Genomic DNA, 18,156 nt, shown 5'->3' on the forward strand with positions numbered 1-18,156 from the left:
CGGCGTCACCATAGAGATCCCGCCCGCCAGCACTGCCCCTCCCGCGCGAGACCCGGCGGGAGCGCCCCCTGGTGGGGCACCGCCCTCACCACGGGCACAGCACCCCCTGGCGGCGGCGTGTGAGTTTATGCGGGGAGGGCGAGACCTGAGGCGTCCCCAGGAAAAGGGACCTGGCGGGGGATCCCGGGGCCGTGGGTGCGCTCCCGTCCCGCACCTCCACCCCACCCGCCCCCTCACACAGCCGGCCCGTGGCTGCCGGGCACGCTCCAGGGCCGAGCCACAGGCAGCAGGGCTGCAGAAACCAGGCACTAACTCCTCTTCCCCTGAGGAAGGAGCTGGGCGGGCGCGACCTGCTCCCTCTGGGGATCCCAGAGGCTGAGGGACGGTTCCCCTGGGCAGCGGGTACTGTCCACCTGTCACAGGGGACACAAGAAAGGAGGACTGGTACTGGTTCTGCATGTTTGGCTTATTTTGGGGTCAGCAGTGAAGTTTCAGGTTGCTTCGAAAGGACACACAGCTCGTGGTGGCCACTGCAGGGGATTTCTCAAGTGGGGACCTTGGGATAAGGCAGCGATTCCCGCCGTGATGGTGAATGGCGGTGTGTGCTCCCCACTCTCCTGCATGAACTGGAGTGGGGCAGCACGAAACCCCAGGCAGAGGGTAGGGAGGGACTTCAAGAAAGCAACAATGGGCTGTGCCAGTGAATGGACTCTCTCTGGCTTCTCAGTGATCCCAAGTTTCATACAGAAACCAACAATTATTTTTTTCCAGATTTGGGCTGACTTCTGGTTTCATAACCTGGAATTCTGGGTTGTGAAATGTTTCAAAGCAAGTAAGTTTCTGGACAAGTCTGATGATAAGGGATGAGGGATCCTATGAGTTTGCATCCCTTCCTTGTGTGTCTCACACCTACCACCCTGTTGATGCCATTTCTTCTGCAGAGCTTTTGGGATTCTGCACATACCCCTTCCTGTACACCAAGTAGCTTTGTTCTTCTCCCAGTTCCCTACCTCCCAGCCCTCTTTCTCTTCCCTCACCCTCCTTCATCTTTGCTCTGCTTCTACCTGCTCAGTGGTCCAGATACTTCAATACACAAAATCAGAGCATATGTACTCAGGGATGCAAGAAGACACATCAATCTGTTTCCTCAGTAAATGGCCCTGTCCCTAAGCAGTGTCCCTTTCTCCTTGTCCTCATCTCCTTCTCTCAGCTCTTTTACTGCATTCACAATGCTATCAGTCATACCTAAAGCTTAAGCTTCAGAGGGCAGAGATCAGCCCACCAAAAACCTGACCTCAGCGATGACTAATTTTTATGTTAAAAGAATTGGGTTTTTTTCTCAGCTGTTGCATCAGACCTGGGCAACTGTTGCTCCCAGGCAGTCACATCCTCTCACGGTGCAGTACTGCAGCTGTGGCAATTGTGTGTGTCATCTTTTCAGTACTTATCGGAACTGAACTGACTCCTTTGCTCTCTTGTCCACTTTATGACAAGGGGATATTCCTCCCCTTCCCTTCCCAACTGACGAAATGACTTCTCAGCACCAAGGGAGCCAGAGGATCTGAGATGGCCAGAACTGCCTATCCCAAGCCCTTCCTCCTACCTGTTCCTCCTCCCTGCCCTTTGTTCTGTCCCTGTCACCCCATGACCACCACCTGATAAAGCACAAGTGAGCTCCCTTTAGTGTATCAGCTTCAGGATTTTTCCTGGGAACCCTCCTAAGTCAGCCAAGATCAAGAACAAAAGATAAGTGCCTTCTCGGTGACTCTCCATCCCCCCTTGGAGGCTATGCCCTAGACACTCTGTGCTCTCAGCACAGAAACATTTACATCTTTTACAGCACTCTAGCTCTACTTCTCACGTTTCTCCCCCAGCAAACACCATGGCCATTCCAGTGTGTGTGCCTGGGGGCAGGGCTTGGGAAAGGACTGGGGAATCACAACTTGAGCAGGGGTTTATGTTTGCACTGAAGGGCCATATCTCAGCTCCCTGACTAGCTACAGACCCTAGAGAAACCCCTCTGCATTGCTAACCTGTCACTAAAGTGCCATGAATCCAGGGAAGAGAGAGCTGGGCATGGCTTGCTAGGTCCTGGACTCCTTGAGGCAGTGTGAGTGAATTCCTTGTGGTGTTTAAATCCAGCCCCATCTGCTCCTGCTTGCTAGGTGTGAAACATCCCATCCCCCATCCTCCCCCGCCTGCTGTTAGATGCATTTTTTCCCTGTCCTAGACCAGTGAGAAAAGCCAGGTCCTCCTGCACCCCCAGACTCACAGCGGTACCCTCTGTGTTTCCATTTCCCTGTGGTCCCTCTCTGCCTGTTGGCCTGTAGCTGGGATGTAGGGAGAAGCCCGACAAAGCCATTTTTCACTGGCTTTGAGGGGCAAGTGGCTCTGGGTGTTCTCTGAAGGAAGCAGCATCTGTCTGATCACAGAAACACAAAACTGCACCCTTGACTCTGCAGCTTGCTTTCCCTCTTTCACAGGTCTTAATGCTGCTGGCTTTGTGTGATGTTGCATAATGAAGCACTGCCAGAAGATTATCCCCTTCCTGGGCTTTCCAAAACCGAATCCACCATTTCCTGCCCATGTTTCCAGTTTCTAGTCTCTTCATATGTGCCCATCCTCACTGGAGTTTGCAGCTTCTTCAGTTTGGGATCACCTCCAAGCTTTAGCCCTCTGTCAGATCATTAGTAAGGGAGAGGTAATGAAGGCTGCCATCCTCGGTTTCAGCTCTGTCTGCATGGTATGAAAGAAACCAACTAATTTTCAGCTGGACCAGCAACCTGAATTAGTTGAGAGAGTCCCTCACACTCCTGTGCCACCCCAAAGCGAAGGGTGGGAATGGGGAACGGAGGGAGGCAACTAGCAGAGGCCAGGCTCAGCATGGCTTAAACCTCCATGGAGCCATACCATGGGCTCCTGCTGGGATATCTTAATGATTCTGCCTTTTCCTTCTCCACACTGTGCCTTAATTAGCCTTTCCCCCTCCTGTGGGCCAAACTGCTCTGCTTTCTTTTCAATCCTCCTTCCTTGTGCTTTGCCTCTAACAGTGTCTTTCTACTGTACACTTCAAAGGCTTTTCTTGTTGCATCTCCCCCATGCTGGCATCGGCTGGTAACACCCCAAAGCAGGCTAGGTCTGCCATGAACTCATAGCCATTGAAACGGCTTGAGGCCCTTTGGATCTGGGTAAGAAGAAGGCATGGGGGACGAGAGGTGAAGGATTTTCATCATTTCACCTATGAGAAGAATTATTAGCAACACAGGAAAAACGAGGGGGAAAGCAGACCCCTCCTCCACCCACCCTCCCCAGTGGAGAGCCCGCTGAGGGCAGAGTGCTTTTATGTGCAAGTGGGAGGGAAGGAGAGTGTTAGGGCTTCAGAGGGAAATGCTTTGATCTTGACTTTGAATCTCCTGCAGTTCCCAGCTCTCCCCCATCCCTGCCACCCATGGCCAGGACCCCAGGATATGGCCAAGACTCCTGGTCCTTGCTTGGTGCTTTGGTACCGCACTTAGCGCTTCATGTTTAATTTCCTCCTATGTGCCAGGGAGCCTCATGGGGCATCGGGAAACAAGTGCACAGTGCCAAGACCAATTTTAAACTTTCCCTCCAATCTCACAGAGTGAGAAGGAAGAGGGAGGCCAACTGGACAGAAACCAGAAGGCAAAACAGTCCCGAGCTGAGCACAGGTGAATTAGAGATGGGACCTACTGTCAGGGCTCTGGTATCCCAGGGCAAGGGACAGGCAGACCTAGCTCTCCTGTGCACTCATGATGCATTAGACTGGTCAGTGCTGAACAGCACCCAGAAGATGAGCTGGGAGGCAGTCACCATTAGGAGAGGGACATGGTACTCTGGGTGACTCTCAGGAGACAGCACTTAGGTTCCCTGGTCCCACAAGAAGGGATCTTAGGTCAGAGAGAACAGCATTGAGGGCTCTGGGTGTTCTTTAAAGGATGGGAAGGAGGCAGCACTGAGGGGTGCTGGAGGAAGGGGAATGACCCTGAGCTCTTAGTCACTTCAAAGGAGGAGGGCAACAGGGTATGGGAGAGACTTAGGGGCCTCAGTCTCTTGTCCAAGGTGGGATCTAATGCGTAGGTCAGTTCCCCACTTCCCTTGGGAGATGAAACTCCTGGCTGGGCCTTGCCACCAAACTGTCCTAAAGTTCAGGCCACATACTTCTGCCCTCTGTGCCACCCCTCTGTCCTCAGTCACGTGGCTGAAGTCACTCCTGTAAACTGTTCTCGCTCACTGAGGTTGATGCACTCCATGTCACTGCCTGCCAGTTCTTACTTCAGCATCACCAAATAGAATTTCTCCTCACATCGTCTCCTATTATAATTCAGTCACTCCAGCAATATTGCTTTTGGCTGAAAACTCCTTGCAGTTTGTCACCTTCCCTCTCAGTGTGATGTGAGCAGAACTGAATAAAATCCACTGTCTGCTGGTGTCCAGCACTGCCCAGGGCATGCACAGACAGAAGGATGCCTAACAGGACCTCTACACAGAGCCCAACAGTCAGTCTCTCTGATCATCACTTTAAGGGCTCCAGCACAGGCTTGAGGTAGTGGGTTCAGAGGCGGTTTCAGGTCTGGGAATGAGAAGTACCAGATGATATGAACCCCAAAACAGGACTTCTGTTCATTCACCTTGAACAAGTTACTACAAAAAATTGGTGCGCACTCCATGTTTTCCAGTTCCCTGTTGGGTACAATCACACCAGAACCACTTGACATTCCTTTCCCCTAAGACTGGTGGGTATATTGCAGCTGTAGCAACCCTATTTCTGTTGCCAATTCAGACTGCAAGCTCTGCTCATTGCTTTCCTTGTAAAGCAATGCCAGGCACAGGAGAGAAACCCAGCCAAGACAGCACACTTAGGACCCTCATGCTCTCATTTCTGTCAGCCCCTCAGCAGTCCCAGCTCCCCTGACTTCTCAGAAGGATGACAGCACTCAGATTCAGATTCTGCAGTGCTCTGGAGGGAGAAAGATGGGAAAAATAGAAGCAAAGTCACCAGCAAGGGCTTTAAGAGGATGGACATGTCAGTTTAGCCCATGTATAGATCATAAGTGGATCATAGATTAGTTTGAGTCAACCTATTCCAATTCCAGAGGTGGTTTTGGCAACTGGCTCACAGTCTGACCTGCCCCAAATGGCATTTGACTGCCCCAGGTGTTTCAGTCATATCCCATCCTATCTGAATAGTCTCCTCTGGTCCAGCTATGGACAGCCCTGCAGTGGGTAGGGTGCTCTGACTCCCTCCACTCCTGGAGGTCCCCTAGGTGGCAGTGGAGGCAGAACTGGGGAACCTTCCTGATGGGGTACATAACTGAGTGTTTAAATGTTGTCCCCATGTGTGGCACTGTCAAGATTGTCACATTCAGTGACAGAACCAGAGGAAGCCCTACCTTATTATACAAGAACATAGCACCAAGTCCTTGAGACACCCTTCCTCATAAGGTTCAAGTCAACAAGAAGTTTATCTGCTGAACACAGAGGTTGCTCTTGACCTGGAAGAAGACTCCAGGCCCAAACTTGGAGCAGTAAAACCTGCCTTCCAGCAAGGCTAGAAACATGGTGGCCTGAGACCCCCTGCAGCTGAACATCTCTGCACCTTTTCTGTGTGTCTTGTCTGAGAGAAACTGGGCTGCAGCAGGCAGATTAAAGCACAACAGGTAGAAAAGCTTCTGGCAGCCAGTCTCCATGGCCTACCTACCATCATGCTGAAGCATCCTGCAGCAAAGCAGGAAGTACTGTGGTCCCCCACCTAACTCCTTCAAGGAACAGAAAAATGTTAACTACTTGTTTATAAGCTGGAAGCGTGTGTGTGCAGTCATCTGCATAACAGAACTGCCCAGGCTGTCTCTTTGTGTGTTTTCCAGCTCCTATGTTAATCACTGACCCTGCTGACTCTGGCATTTACCAGTGTCTCAATGTCCTGTGAGCACTACTTTTCATTTGCAACCAAAGAAGTTAAAAGGATGAAGAATGAGAAAGGAAGCTCAGCAGCTGTGGGTATGAACACCAGCCTGCAGGGTGAGGGGCGGGGTACAGGGGTGGGGTAGAGGAGAAAGAGCTGGGACTTGATGGGTTGATAGCGAGAGTAGAGCTGGCTTTAGAGATACAAAGATTGCTTGAGGGGGGGGAAAGCTCGCCAAGGGATGGTTTAGGTCTCTCTTCCTTACTCTGTAGCTTCTTTGTATCCATTGAGAGTGACCTCTGTGAGCATGGAAGGCTGGAGTTCAGTATCACCTGGGGTGGTGACTCCTAACTGAGGCTGGGAGGACTGTCAAACAGCCAGTTCACAGCTTCCAGGGAGCCAATTCCTCCTGTCAAACCCTCCTTGCCTGGCGTCCCCCTGCGTTCCTGGGCTCAGATGTGAGACAAGAGAAGTGGGAAAAAATGCTCTGGGGCATGTGCTTCTGAGCAGTGAAGGTATGCCTTGATTTGTGCGGCAATGCTTGCTCCTGGACTGACGTGGAAGGGAAAGCAGCAGGAGAGGGAGCTGGGCATATTTACCCTGTTTGAAACATCTGTGTTTAGTTTCTTCCTGAATTGCACAAGAGTCCCATATGTGGTGATCCCTCATGCCCTCTCATTACCAAATGCTGCAGTAGAAATGAGTGCCAAGGTGAGGTTCCCCAAGGATGTCGCGGGAAGTCTCTGGCATCAGGAATTAGTTTCTGCCCCTCACTGGGTTTGAGGGGGTTGTGGGGAGAGAAAACTACTTGCTGCCTGCAACCAGAGCTACACACACAGGAGACACACCAAGACCAGACAGCAAAGGGCCCAAGTCTTCCCTGTTGACCAAACTCTGACCTCTGTTGTTAAAACGTGCCCTGCCCTCACACCTAAGAGCAGATGGGCTCCTTAGGGTCCTATTTTGGGGTGGTGTAACTTGGGATGAGACAGGTCCTGGAGGAAGCTCTAGGGCTCTGGATGAGTGAAGAGGCTATGGGGTGGAGCTGGTGTTGGCAGTTTAGCGATGTTGGAGTGAGGTGCCTGATGCGCCTGCTGTTTGCACAGCCTCACGTGATGCCCGAGGGACAGGATGAACCCATTGTGAAAGCAGGAGTTAAGGAGGGGGACCTCGACCCCGAGATTAGGCTGGGGAGACAGTGGGGCAGACATAGTGGGGAAGAAGGCAGCTCCATGGAGGGCCCAGGCATGGGCAGGCAGATGCAAGGCTGTTCAGGAGGCTGCCCAGAAGCGAGGACAGGGAAAAGGCTGTTGTCATTTGGGTGCCTCTCACAAATGAGAAAGTTTTGAAGAGCAATACAGCTGGGGTCCCACCAGCCTGGCCTTGCCGGGTAAAGGGCATCACTTGGGGAGGGGAAAGGAAAGGCTATCTCCTAGCTAGCAGAATGGAAGGACTGCAGCCTCCTCAGGAACAAGCAAGGAGTGTGGGCGGACACACATAGAGTGTGCCAACCCTGGGGCTGCAGTGACACCCACACGGGACCTGCCTGCTTCCCGTGGGACACGAGGGGCGCTCCCCACAGGCGCCCAGCCCCCACCCCGCGGCCCCCGTGGGCTCTGCCACCCGCCGTGGGGCTGCAATCCCGGATGGGCTGTGGGGAAGGAGGATGCTGTGCGGCGCAGGGTGCCTGGGCTCGCCGGGGCGCAGCAGGGCAGGGCGGCCTGAGGCGGCGGGCCCTTTAAGCGCGGCAGCGGCGGGACAATGGCCATTATCACTTTAGCTTTGGAAGTGACCCCCAGCCCGCTCCGCTTTCATCTGGGCCGGGGCGGCGGGGATGGCCCGCTTCCTGGCGGGGGAGGGGAGGGCAGGGGCCGGCGGGGAGGGGCGGCCCGGCCCGGCTCGGCCCGGCCCGGCGCCGCACGCGGCTGCACGCTCCCGGGGGTCACTGCGGGGCTGGCACCGGGGCGGCCGCGACTCCGCGCCGCTTCCTGCCGCCGCCCTTAAAGGTGTGGGGCGGCTCAGGGCGCGGGTGGGGCGTGACTTGACCCGCGGAGCCAGGTGAGTGCGGAGCTGTGCCGGGCGCCGTCGGGGCTGCGGTTCCGTGCCGTCCCTTCCTAACCCGGGCCCTGAGAGCTGTACCGCCGTGGCGGCACCTTCTCCCGGCAGGCGGGCGTCCTGTCCTGTCCTGTCCTGTCCTGCCCTGCGTCTCTGCTCGGCAGCTGCCCGGGCACCGGCGGCCTCTCCCTCGCTCGGGGGCTGTGCGCCCTTTTGTCTCCCGGCGAGAGGAGCGGCCGCCCGTGCTCCCACTCAGGGTGCGGGGCTGTCCCTGTCCTGGGGCGGCCTCACGGAGCCGCCTCCGCCGCCTTCGGGAGAGGCGAGAGCGACCGCGGGTGCGCGCTCACGGGTGCCCGGGGCTGGGGGCGGCTGTCAGGCACCGCCCGCACCCCAGCGGTCAGTGCCCCTGCCCGAGGGGCGGCCGAAGCTGGGCTTGGCTGCAGCGCTTCGGCCTAGGTGAAGGTGGGTCCCAGGCTTTTCTCTCTCCCGGCGAGCGATGTTCATGGGCTTCGGTAGCCGTGTGGGTATTGGCAGACTGAGCAGGCTGCCCGAGCTGCCAATGCTACTCACCCACTGAAACTCCCCCGGTGATATTTCAAGCCTAGATAACTCCTGGAGACTACTGCCTCTGTGCTCCTGCTGTACGGTCAAATGAGAGCCTTTACCGATGGGGTGCCCTGAGCCCGCAGCTGGGGCTGGGAAGCGAGCCACCTAACCCAGCTGGGCTGGGATGCATGGACACCCCTGCTCCTGCGAGGTGCCAGTGCTGCCGGGCAGCCTGGGCGGCAGGAGCTGAAGTCTCCAAGATTCCTGCTGGTGGGAGCGTTTTTTGGGACTGGCTGGGGGAACTTGCACTACTGGATGCCACCAGCCCATCAGTTTAGGTGAGGGAACGTGATCTTCAAGTGTTTCCTTATCTGTTACAATGCAAAAGCAGCCAGGTTAGGTAAAACCTCTTTTATCTGCTTTGAAAAGCTCCCTTGGTTACCTCTTGGTGCTGAGGCAGTTTAGTGAGCACTTGTCCGTCGTGTTCAGCTGGCTTCCCTGGGGGTGTGCGGGGAGAAGTGTTCCCTTTGTAGCAGGTCCCCTGTGTTGAGAGCTGCCTGGGTTTGATCTGGCAATGAACCAAGCCCCCCAGCCTGTCTGACTTCTGCTTCTGATTTACCCAAGCCCTGCTCCACCATTTCAGCTGTGGGTTTTGCCTTAGGATTGCTCTGGGCAGCAGGAGCTGGCAGTGACATTGAAGCTGTGGAGTTGTCACTGAAGAAAAGGCTTAAGTCCTGTGCCCCCAGCTCTCCCTCCCTATGTCTCCTCCAAGCTGTAAGGGGGTGGGAAATGCCCCAAGGACATAAAGACCAGGGTTGTTGCTGATGCTCCCTAGCCTATGTCAGCACCTCACCCTCTCCAGGGGAAAAAAAGCCTGTCTTGCCTTTCCTGGCTCTGCTGGTGGGACAGTGGCAGGCTGTGGCTGCTGAAAGGGGAAGGAGTGGCTGCTGCAGAGAGAGGTGGCTGGCCCTAAAGGGTTTGACGGGCCCCAGAGAAGGAGGACTTGGGCTTTGTCAGCCCTACAGCTCTCCTGAGGGATGCCTTTGCTTCAGCTCCTCAAGCACATATTACCACAGGCTTAGTCAAAATATTTGTAAACTTCTCTGAACTTCCAGGAGAATAACAATACACACTTGACCTGAAGTGACAACCCCATACTTCCTCAGACCAGGATTTTAGGACAGTTTATCTTCTCTGCTTCACAGCTGTGTGCATTCTCCTGTGTTTGCCTCTGATAACTGATGCCCCACAGCTGTGGGAGCAGCTGTAAGACGGTTCTGGCCTCTGATATGCAGGAGATCTTGGAGGAGTTTGGAGCAGGGGAAGTGACTGGATATGGTGACTACCTGTAGTCTGACTAAAGGCAAGGGGCAGCAGCAGCAGAGAGGCTCCTTGTGGTGAAGAGCCTGTATGTGTCCATGGGATTCTTTGGTACCTCATTTTGTTTGTGGTTTGGTCATGGGGTATGGTAGATGCTACAGCAATAATAACCATATCTGCAGCAGGGCTAAGAATTGGGAGAGGTCAGGCAGGATATCTGTTTTATTGAGCTCCTGCTTTTCCTGCCTGGCCCTGCTGTTGCCCATCTCTCCACGGAGCTGTGAGTGCATAATGATATCTGTGAAGTGTGAGAAAGTGGGCTCAGGCTGGGATGTGAATTAAGTAGGCTGCAAAGTGATGCCCTACATGTTGGGGGCAGTATGGGAATAAACCTTAGGAGAAAATGGAGGAGATTGTGATTCTTATTTGAGTGTTGTGGTCCTTTGGAGAAAACTGGCTCAAGTGGGAGAGACTGGGCAGGCTGGTGGTGAAAGGATGCTGAAGAGGGCTGCACTGATGAAGCTGGACCATAGGCTAAAGAGTGCGCAGCCATCATGAAAGCCCTTGGGAGTGGTGGGGGCAGAGCCATAGAGGTGTCTAAAAGCTGGACAAAAAGGAGAAGGCAGATTTGATCCTTTGTATTGCATGAGTGGGAACTGGCATGCAGAGGGACGGAGGACAGGACTGGGACCAGCTCAGACAGGGAGGAGGGCTCCATACAGCCTCTGAACTACCCACTTAGTGCTCACACTCTGTCTGCACTTTCGGGTTGCCTCCTGCCCTGTAGCTCATTAGGAGAAGCCCTCCTTTTGTGACTTCTGTTTGGCTGGTAGTGTGTGTCTGCTGAGCACCAAGTGACATCTAGTGTCAGCTCAGGCAGCAGTAACTGTGGCTTCGGCTGGCTCTGTCTATTCCTCCCATCCCAGGTTCTGTTACGGCAGTTTTCAGTGCATGCAATGGTTGCAGCTGCAGTGCTCCCCTCTGAGGGAGGGGACAAGCTCCTTGCTGCTTCTTCTGTTGAGCTTGAACAGTTTGAGCCAGGATCCTCCATATCGGCATGCAGTGTGGTTCTGTCACAGGTCCCTTCCTGCAGAGGTGACAAATGTTTTCCCTTTGAGAGAAACCCTTCTCTCACGGTGCTGGTAGGGGAATGGTAAAATGGAAAGGATGGAGGTACTGGTGGGGGAGGTGGGTTTAGGAGTGATGCCAGGCACAAAGCCAGGCGCGCAGGGGTGGGAGGTGATGTGGCTTCCCACCCCAAAGGATGCAGTCACTCCTTAGTTTCACTTGAGACATGTGGAGGATGTGTGCTGCCCACAGAGGTCACTGGAGAGCAAGCTGAACTCATGTCCCGGTCCCAGGTCTGCCTGTGAGGACTCAGGCTTCCTCCTTTTGTCCTTGGGAGTGTGGGTGGAGGGGTGAGCAGTGGCCTTTCCTCTACCTTTTCCCCCATCCTGTTCTTTGGGCAGGAGCTGGACCTGGAGGCCAGGCCCCTGGCAGTCTGTACTGTACACTGTTTTCATCTCTAGTGAATTCTTTCTTTTTGCCATCCTTCAGGATGATCCAGCGGCACCAGCTGGTGCAGTCTGTGCTGCAGGAGCTACAAGAAGCCACTGAATGCTTTGGCCTGGAGGGTCTCACCAGTGCTGCACTGGAGGCGGAACGGACCCTGTCATCCTTCTCCCTGCCTGGCTATTGTGGGAATCAGTTCCAAGATGAGCTAGAGGTTGACCGGGTAGCCAGGAGCCTCTATCCTGAGGATGCCCCAAGTAACATGCTGCCTCTCATTTGCAAAGGTGAGGGAAACCGCCTCTTTGAGGCTGCCAGTGTGCTGCTCTGGGGCAACCCCAGCCTCAGCCTGGAGCTGCAAGTGCGTACCGTCGTGGAGATGCTGCTGCACAAGCAATACTACTTGAATGGCATGATTGATTCCAAAGTGATGCTGCAGGCTGCCCGCTACTCCCTCTGCACTGAAGAGACCCCGGAGATGACCAGCCTTCCCATGGCTATCCTGGAGGCCATCTTTGATGCTGATATCAAAGCTACCTGTTTCCCTGGCACCTTTGCCAACATGTGGCATGTCTATGCCCTTGCCTCAGTACTGCAGTGCAACATCTACTCTATCTATCCCATGAGCAACTTGAAGATCCGTCCCTATTTCAACCGGCTCATCCGGCCCAGAAAGTGTGGCCCGCAAACCTCCACACTCCACATCATGTGGTCGGGGCAGCAGCTCTCTCGGCAGGTCTTCAAAGCACAGTACTTTGTGGCTGTGGTTGGCCTGGAGGAACTAGAACCCACAGCACCTTCACCAGAGCCTCCTGTCCAGCCCATGAAGACCCTTGAGCTGCTGAACAGTGACCCCCAGCTGACCTATTCTAACCTGCGTGACCGGTACAGCATTACCAAGAGCACCTTCTACCGCTGGAAGCGCCAGTCTCGTGAACACCGGCAGAAAGCGGCTGCCAGGTTTGCAGCTAAACACTTCCTTCAGTCCTGCTTTCAGGAGGGCAATATAATCCCCCTCCAGCACTTCCGACAAATGTTTCCAGAAATCTCCCGATCCACATACTATGCCTGGAAGCATGAGATGCAGAGCATGGTCAATGGTGATGCTTCTGCTCTGTCTGAGGCTCACAGGTTGCAGGAGCTTCACAGGGATGTCCCAAAAAAGGCTGATGTGAATGAGCCAGCTAATTCACAGGCAAGCTTAAGATCCCAGAGTCCTTCCCTAGACCCCATCCAAGCAGGAATCTTCATGCAGGGAGCCAAATCCTACTTAGAGAAATGCATTTCTATGAACACTCTGGTGCCTTACAGGTGCTTCAAACGCAGCTTCCCTGGCATCTCCAGGTCCACTTACTACAACTGGCGAAGAAAAGCAATCAAGGAGAACCCCAACTTCAAACACCCCCAGTCACCATTGGATAACCAGAAAACTCTACCTATAGGAAAGCCATTCCTGCAGTTGAAGCCAAACAGCGTGCCTGTTAGGAAGAGACGAAATGGAGACCGGCCAGCGCCCAGGAGTCTCCTGCAGCTCAAGCCTTCTCTGTGCTGGAGAATGCAGTTGCGAGATGTGGCCAGGAGGCAGGTCCAGCAATGGCAGCTGCCATTCTGCAAGTACCGTTTGCGCTACCCATCTCTCTCCTCCACAGCCTACTGGTTTTGGAAGGGCAGTGGCAAGGCTATTGGGCAGCATCGCCTGCCCTGGACTAGCTCCAGCCAGCCATTGAACCGTGTGGCTTCCCTGGTGCCTCCGAGAGTGGAGCCAGGCCTCAAGCCCCAGTGCCGAGTGGAGGGAGCCACCAAGCACATAGATAAGCCAGTGCCTGCCATCCCGTGCGACACTACCATTTCAGGCTATGCCATGTCAGACAGAGCCAACAGCCGCATGTTTGTGATGGATGTGATTGCCACTGCCCAGTTCAAGGCACAGGCCAAGCTGTTCCTGCAGCAGCGCTTTGAGTCAAAGAACTTCCCAACCTACAAGGAGTTCAGTGCCCGCTTCCCACTCACAGCCCGTTCCACCTATTACATGTGGAAGCGTGCCCTGCATGATGGGCTGACGCTGGTGGATGCCTGAGTGCCAGTTGCCAGCTGGCTTGGCCACAGCTCCTCTGCTGATGTGCCCTTTGGCTTTCTGGTGGGGTGTCTGGGCTGGGGCCTCACTCTAACTTTTGTTCTGGTTTTGTGTTATTTTGTTCCTAGTCTCTGGCTTTATTTTCTGTGTGGTTCAGTCAGGTTTGCGAGCATTCTCACAGCGCCTATTCCCAGAGACTGGAAGAATGGAAGGAGAAGGCGCTGAGCTGCCCCAAAGGGAGAGGGGGCAGGAAGTTGTTCTCCCTCTTTTTTGCGCTCAGAGGATGAGCAAGGGAGGCAGTAGCAATAAAGACTCCTTCTACTCTTAGTCCTGTGTGGTTTCTAACTCATGCTGTGTGATTTCTAGGCAAGGCTTTCCCTTCCCTGTCTGCTTTCTAAAACTGTCTTGTGGGCAGGGAGAGACTGTGCACACCTCAGTCCCTGCTTCTGAGAAGGTCCTCTTCTGCTTCTTGGGCCCTGGGGACAATCTGCTGCTTGATGGCGCTCTGAAGACCTGGTTGGAGCTGTGGTCTCCCTGGTAAGGGGCCAAGGCTTGCCTCCCAGGTCAGATGCAAGGCTGGAGATGAATGAGTGGGCACAGGCCTGTGTTACTGCAGGGATGCAGTGGCAATGTCTGAGATGCTAGTGGTCCTGCCCTGAAGTGGTGCTGTACTGGGAGGCTGAAACCAGCTGTTTGCACCTCTGCCCTGTGAGCATCTTGGGGTGCAAAGTCTCTGCCTGACTCCAGAAAGCCTCATCCCCTTAGTGTGTGTGTTTTCCTATGGTGTCTGCCAGCACGGCTGTGTGGGACTAAACTGTAGGAGGTCTGGGGCTGGCTGCTGCCATTGAGGTTTGTAGTAACAATTGCAGTACCTGCTCTTGTTTCCTTGGAAGCTGCCAGGAGTCAGAGCAACCTACAGATGTGAGGAGAGAGCTTCCTGAGGCCTTTATTTACAAGGTCAGCCCCTGAGGCTGAGTTGGCAGACCTGAGTCTTTTTTTTTTTTTTTATCCTCAGGGTCTTTGCAGAGGCATTAGGAGCTCTGGTGACCTTGTTAGAGTTGAGATGCTATAACACATGTTGTGGTGTGTCTGTTCCCCATCTGTCCTCCTCCCCCCAGTCTTGCTCACAAATAACTTGTTTTTCCTTCCTCAAGATGTCTGGAACCTTTCACTGACTGCTGCAGCCCAGTCATGCTCCTGACATAGTCTGGGTTTGCTCCCTGTGAGCCTCCTAGGCAGAGGGGCCCTATGCTAGGAAGTGTGGCTGAGTTTTCCTCTGTAGTAGCCTGAAGGAGAAAGGGGTGCTCAGGGTTGTCCTGTGGTGTTCTTGGGTTTGAGCTGTGAGGTGGGGCAGTGCAGGAGGAGCAGCATTGAGCCACCATCTGGGGCATCTCTTAAACCATTTAGTTCCTTGTCCTTAGTGATGGTGGGATTTCACCACCATCCATACATTCCAGCAATACCCTGTGTGGTCCCACAGGAGGGGTTCTGGGGCAGGGGTGCTGTGGGAAGGGAAGCACGTGGGGAGCAAGGGAAGCAGGGAGCTGCCAAGCACTGCTATGTACTACTGCAGAGAGCCCTGGGCTCTGTGTGTCAGGAAGTAATTGGAGTAATTAGCTGCCAGGGAGGACTCATCTATGAACTCCTCTAAGGGAGTGATCTGGTAATTACTCCAGAAAGATTACCTGCGTCTCCAAACTGCTGGAGGCTGGAGACAGCTGCTTTCAGTGGCAGAGGTGGCTGCACCAGCACCTTTGAAGGTGGACACAAGACCCCCAAGAGTGTTCCCTTCCTTGTCTGAACCAAAGGAAGCAGCAGGGAGAGTGAGTTTTCTGCCTGTGGGTGCTGACAGAGGTTCATGTGGGTGGCACTGAAGCTGGGGCAGACTGTCTGGCAGCAGGGCTGGAGCATCCATTAGCATGCCATAGCACAGTGGGTGGTGGTCAGCTGCTGCTGGAGACAGCTGGGCATCAGTAGAGCCTGGGGGAAGCCTGTGTTGTGGGACCCAGTGCTCTGCAGGGTGCAGGAAAGGCTTCTGCTGCTTCCCATCACCAAACTTTCCCTTAACTAGGAGTGCTGCAAGCATCACACCTGGGCAGTTGCAGGATGAATCTCTTCTGGGTGCTGGTCTTGGGCTCCCACCTCTTGCAAGATGTTTTTTGGAAGTCCTAGTGAAGAGATTTAGGTGTGATGGATTTTCTGCCCTTAGCTGGATGCCTGGGGGGGGGCGGGGGAGGAGGAGGGAGGGGCATGGCAGGAAAATAATACTCATCCCTCTGAGGGATTTTAGTGCCTTTATGTTTCTCCCTCCTTATGCCTTGATGGCAGCAGGCCATGGTGGGTCACTGCCATCATGGCATCACCTAAACAGTGGGTGTTCATTATTTATTGATGTGGTTTGTGGCTGAGCAGAGCTTAAATGGGGGGGGAAATTGTTGCACTTGATTTGTACATGTCATGCTGCTCCCATGTTGAGCTGGTGGTGGGAGATGAATTTGAGGCAGCCTCAGCTGCTCCACATCCAGATACTGGATGGTAAATCTCTCTCTTTGCATGTGTGCAGTGAAGTTTAGCTCAGGTGCCACCTAAACTTCCTCACACAGAGGTGCTTACAGCACTGACCCCAGAAAAGATGAAAATTAAAAGGTGACTGAAAAGCAAAGGCTGGGGGGCTGCAAAGCACTTGGGCAGCAGCCTGCCACCTACCTGCAATTTAGGGCTCTGCTCTGCCACTAATGCACCCAATTTGTGTCCGTGGGAGGGGGTTTGCAGGTGCAGAAGGTGGCCAGTGCAGTGCAGCGGAATAGTTGATTATGCCCAAGCACTGAGCTGGTATGTGTTAGCTCAAGTATGACTTTGCCTCCAGATTTTGCACAGGCAGTTGGTTTGTTGGTCTTAAAAGCATCTCAGGGTGGCAAAAGGGTTACAGTTCACAAGATAGCTCCTGTGCTTTGCTGGGAGCAGCACACTTGTAGATGTATTCCCCAAATGTCCCTATGCCTGGACACCGCTTGGTCAAGGACTTGGGAGGGGGCTGTGCTAGGATAGACTTTGGCACCAAAAGGGACAGATGAGCAATGGAGGGTGACACCAACACCCTCCAGTGTGTCACCCCTCCAGTGGCATCACAGCAAGCCCCATGGCTCCCCACTGGCCATGGGGACAGCATCTGCCTTATTCTCAGCAAGGTGTGCCCACCTAGTGCTCTGTTCCCTCTTGACACCACTTGTCCTCTTGCCCCGTGGGGACAGCTCAACCCCAGCAGTGTGTTCCTGCACCTGTGGCTACTGGAGGCTGTGGAAGAGTGAGCTGGTGCCTACACCTGCAGGGAGAGGAGAGGTAATGAGCCTCCTGATTTCCCAGCAGCTGATGCCTGAGTAATGGCTCTTAATTGGCTTCTCTCTGCAAAAATCCTCTCCTGCCAGCCCCAGGAGAGATGGCATTGCCACAGGCTGTGCCTCCCCATGCTCTCTCCACTGCAGGCTGTTTTGAGGAAGCAAAGAGGAAAGGATAAGCTAACTGAAGAGATGCACTGCTAAATGATTTTTAATTTTTGGGGGGTAGAAATAGAAGACGCCCTGTCTCAGATAAATAGCTATTTCCTTACTGGGTTACTGTGAAGGGAAAACACTGACTGTGCCATTCAGTGAGCCAAAGGACTTACTCTGCTTTTATTTCCCAGTGTCTCTTCTCACCAGCCTCCAGAGGACAGATGGGGGGAGAACTGAGGCATTTCTGTCCCATCAGCATGGTTACAATCCCATCCCACTGACATGTGCTGCTCAGAGAGCAGGTGGTAGCTTTGCCACTGCAAGGGGCTTTGTCCTCCCAGGCAGTGAAGGTGCAGGGAGTGCAGCAGGAAGGATACCTCATGTCCAGCCCTTGTGGTTTCCACATAACCCACCTTGGGGCTGACCACAAAGAGAGCAGGTGAGGAGGCTGGGAGGACCAGTGAATCTCTTTGTCTGGGGACAAGGGCCCACAGGGGTCTTGTCTCCCCCACAAACCGCACCGCCTTCTTTCCCCTTCTCCTCCATTCTATCGCCTCATCCCTGAGGGAAGAGGAGCAAGATCCAGTAGGGTCCCATCCCAGCATCCCTTGTTAGCACTCCCCAGGCCCCATTTGTAGCCAGTGGCCCCATTCTGGCATGCCACAGCACTTGCCAAGGGGCGAGCAGTGTGAGCAGAGCTGTTCCCCTGGCGGCAGCTCAGATGCGTTGGTTGCTCAGATCTGCACTGAGGTGCTGGTGGTTTTTCCCTTGGTAGCTTTCTTCTTGGCTGTATCCCAGAAGGAGGCAAGATTCAAAGGCCACCCCCACCCTTGGTACAGACTCCACCCTGTCCTTAGCTGTTTCTGAAGGGAAAGGCCTCTTGGGAAGTGCTCACCTTGACAGAAGAAGCCCAAGATGGAAGAGCGTGTTTTCCACTGCTGGCAAAAGAAACCAAATCCCAGTGCACTTCAGACACTGCTGTTCTGAACTCCTGGCTGAGTCAGGAGCATCTCCAAGGCAGGGGAGGAATGGAGGGCATGTTCAACCAACCCAGGGAGTGGATCTGGCTTGGTCCCCAAGGTCTTGTCCTCACAGCAGGGAGGGCATCTGGGACACCTGGTCATGGTACTTCTTGCAACCCAAAATCCAGTGTATGAGGCAAGAGAGGGGTGTTTGGGCACAGATTTGGGGAGATGGGGAGTGAATGAGCTCTCTGGTGACTTTCTGTGTCTGTTTCT

The 18,156-nt window shown here is 54.2% G+C and overlaps 1 protein-coding gene across 5 annotated transcripts; it reads left to right on the top strand.

The window, feature by feature from the left end:
- The first annotated feature begins 26 nt into the window (after positions 1-26).
- On the top strand, positions 27-13,719 carry VRTN (vertebrae development associated). Of its 5 annotated transcripts, none has more exons than XM_017829476.1 (3): positions 76-119; positions 5,886-6,018; positions 11,402-13,719. In XM_017829476.1, the coding sequence occupies exon 3, from the start codon at positions 11,403-11,405 to the stop codon at positions 13,428-13,430; it is 2,028 nt and encodes a 675-aa protein (XP_017684965.1). In that variant the 5' UTR covers positions 76-119; positions 5,886-6,018; position 11,402; the 3' UTR covers positions 13,431-13,719. The 5 variants fall into 5 exon arrangements, with proteins under 5 accessions (XP_017684968.1, XP_017684965.1, XP_017684966.1 ...); XM_017829477.1 differs by lacking the exon at positions 76-119 and adding an exon at positions 807-832; XM_017829479.1 differs by lacking the exon at positions 5,886-6,018 and having other exon boundaries at positions 27-119.
- Positions 13,720-18,156: the final 4,437 nt, after the last annotated feature.

This window comes from Lepidothrix coronata, unplaced genomic scaffold (genome assembly GCF_001604755.1).
Source record: "Lepidothrix coronata isolate B3197 unplaced genomic scaffold, Lepidothrix_coronata-1.0 Scaffold164, whole genome shotgun sequence".
In the NCBI taxonomy this organism is placed as follows: domain Eukaryota; kingdom Metazoa; phylum Chordata; class Aves; order Passeriformes; family Pipridae; genus Lepidothrix; species Lepidothrix coronata.

Bases quoted from the DNA above. Each gene is read 5' to 3' on its own strand.
- VRTN (XM_017829475.1), top strand. From the start codon at position 8,840: ATGCCACCAGCCCATCAGTTTAG. The intron at 8,863-11,401 runs GTGAGGGAACGT...GCCATCCTTCAG, and splicing joins CCACCAGCCCATCAGTTTAG to GATGATCCAGCGGCACCAGC.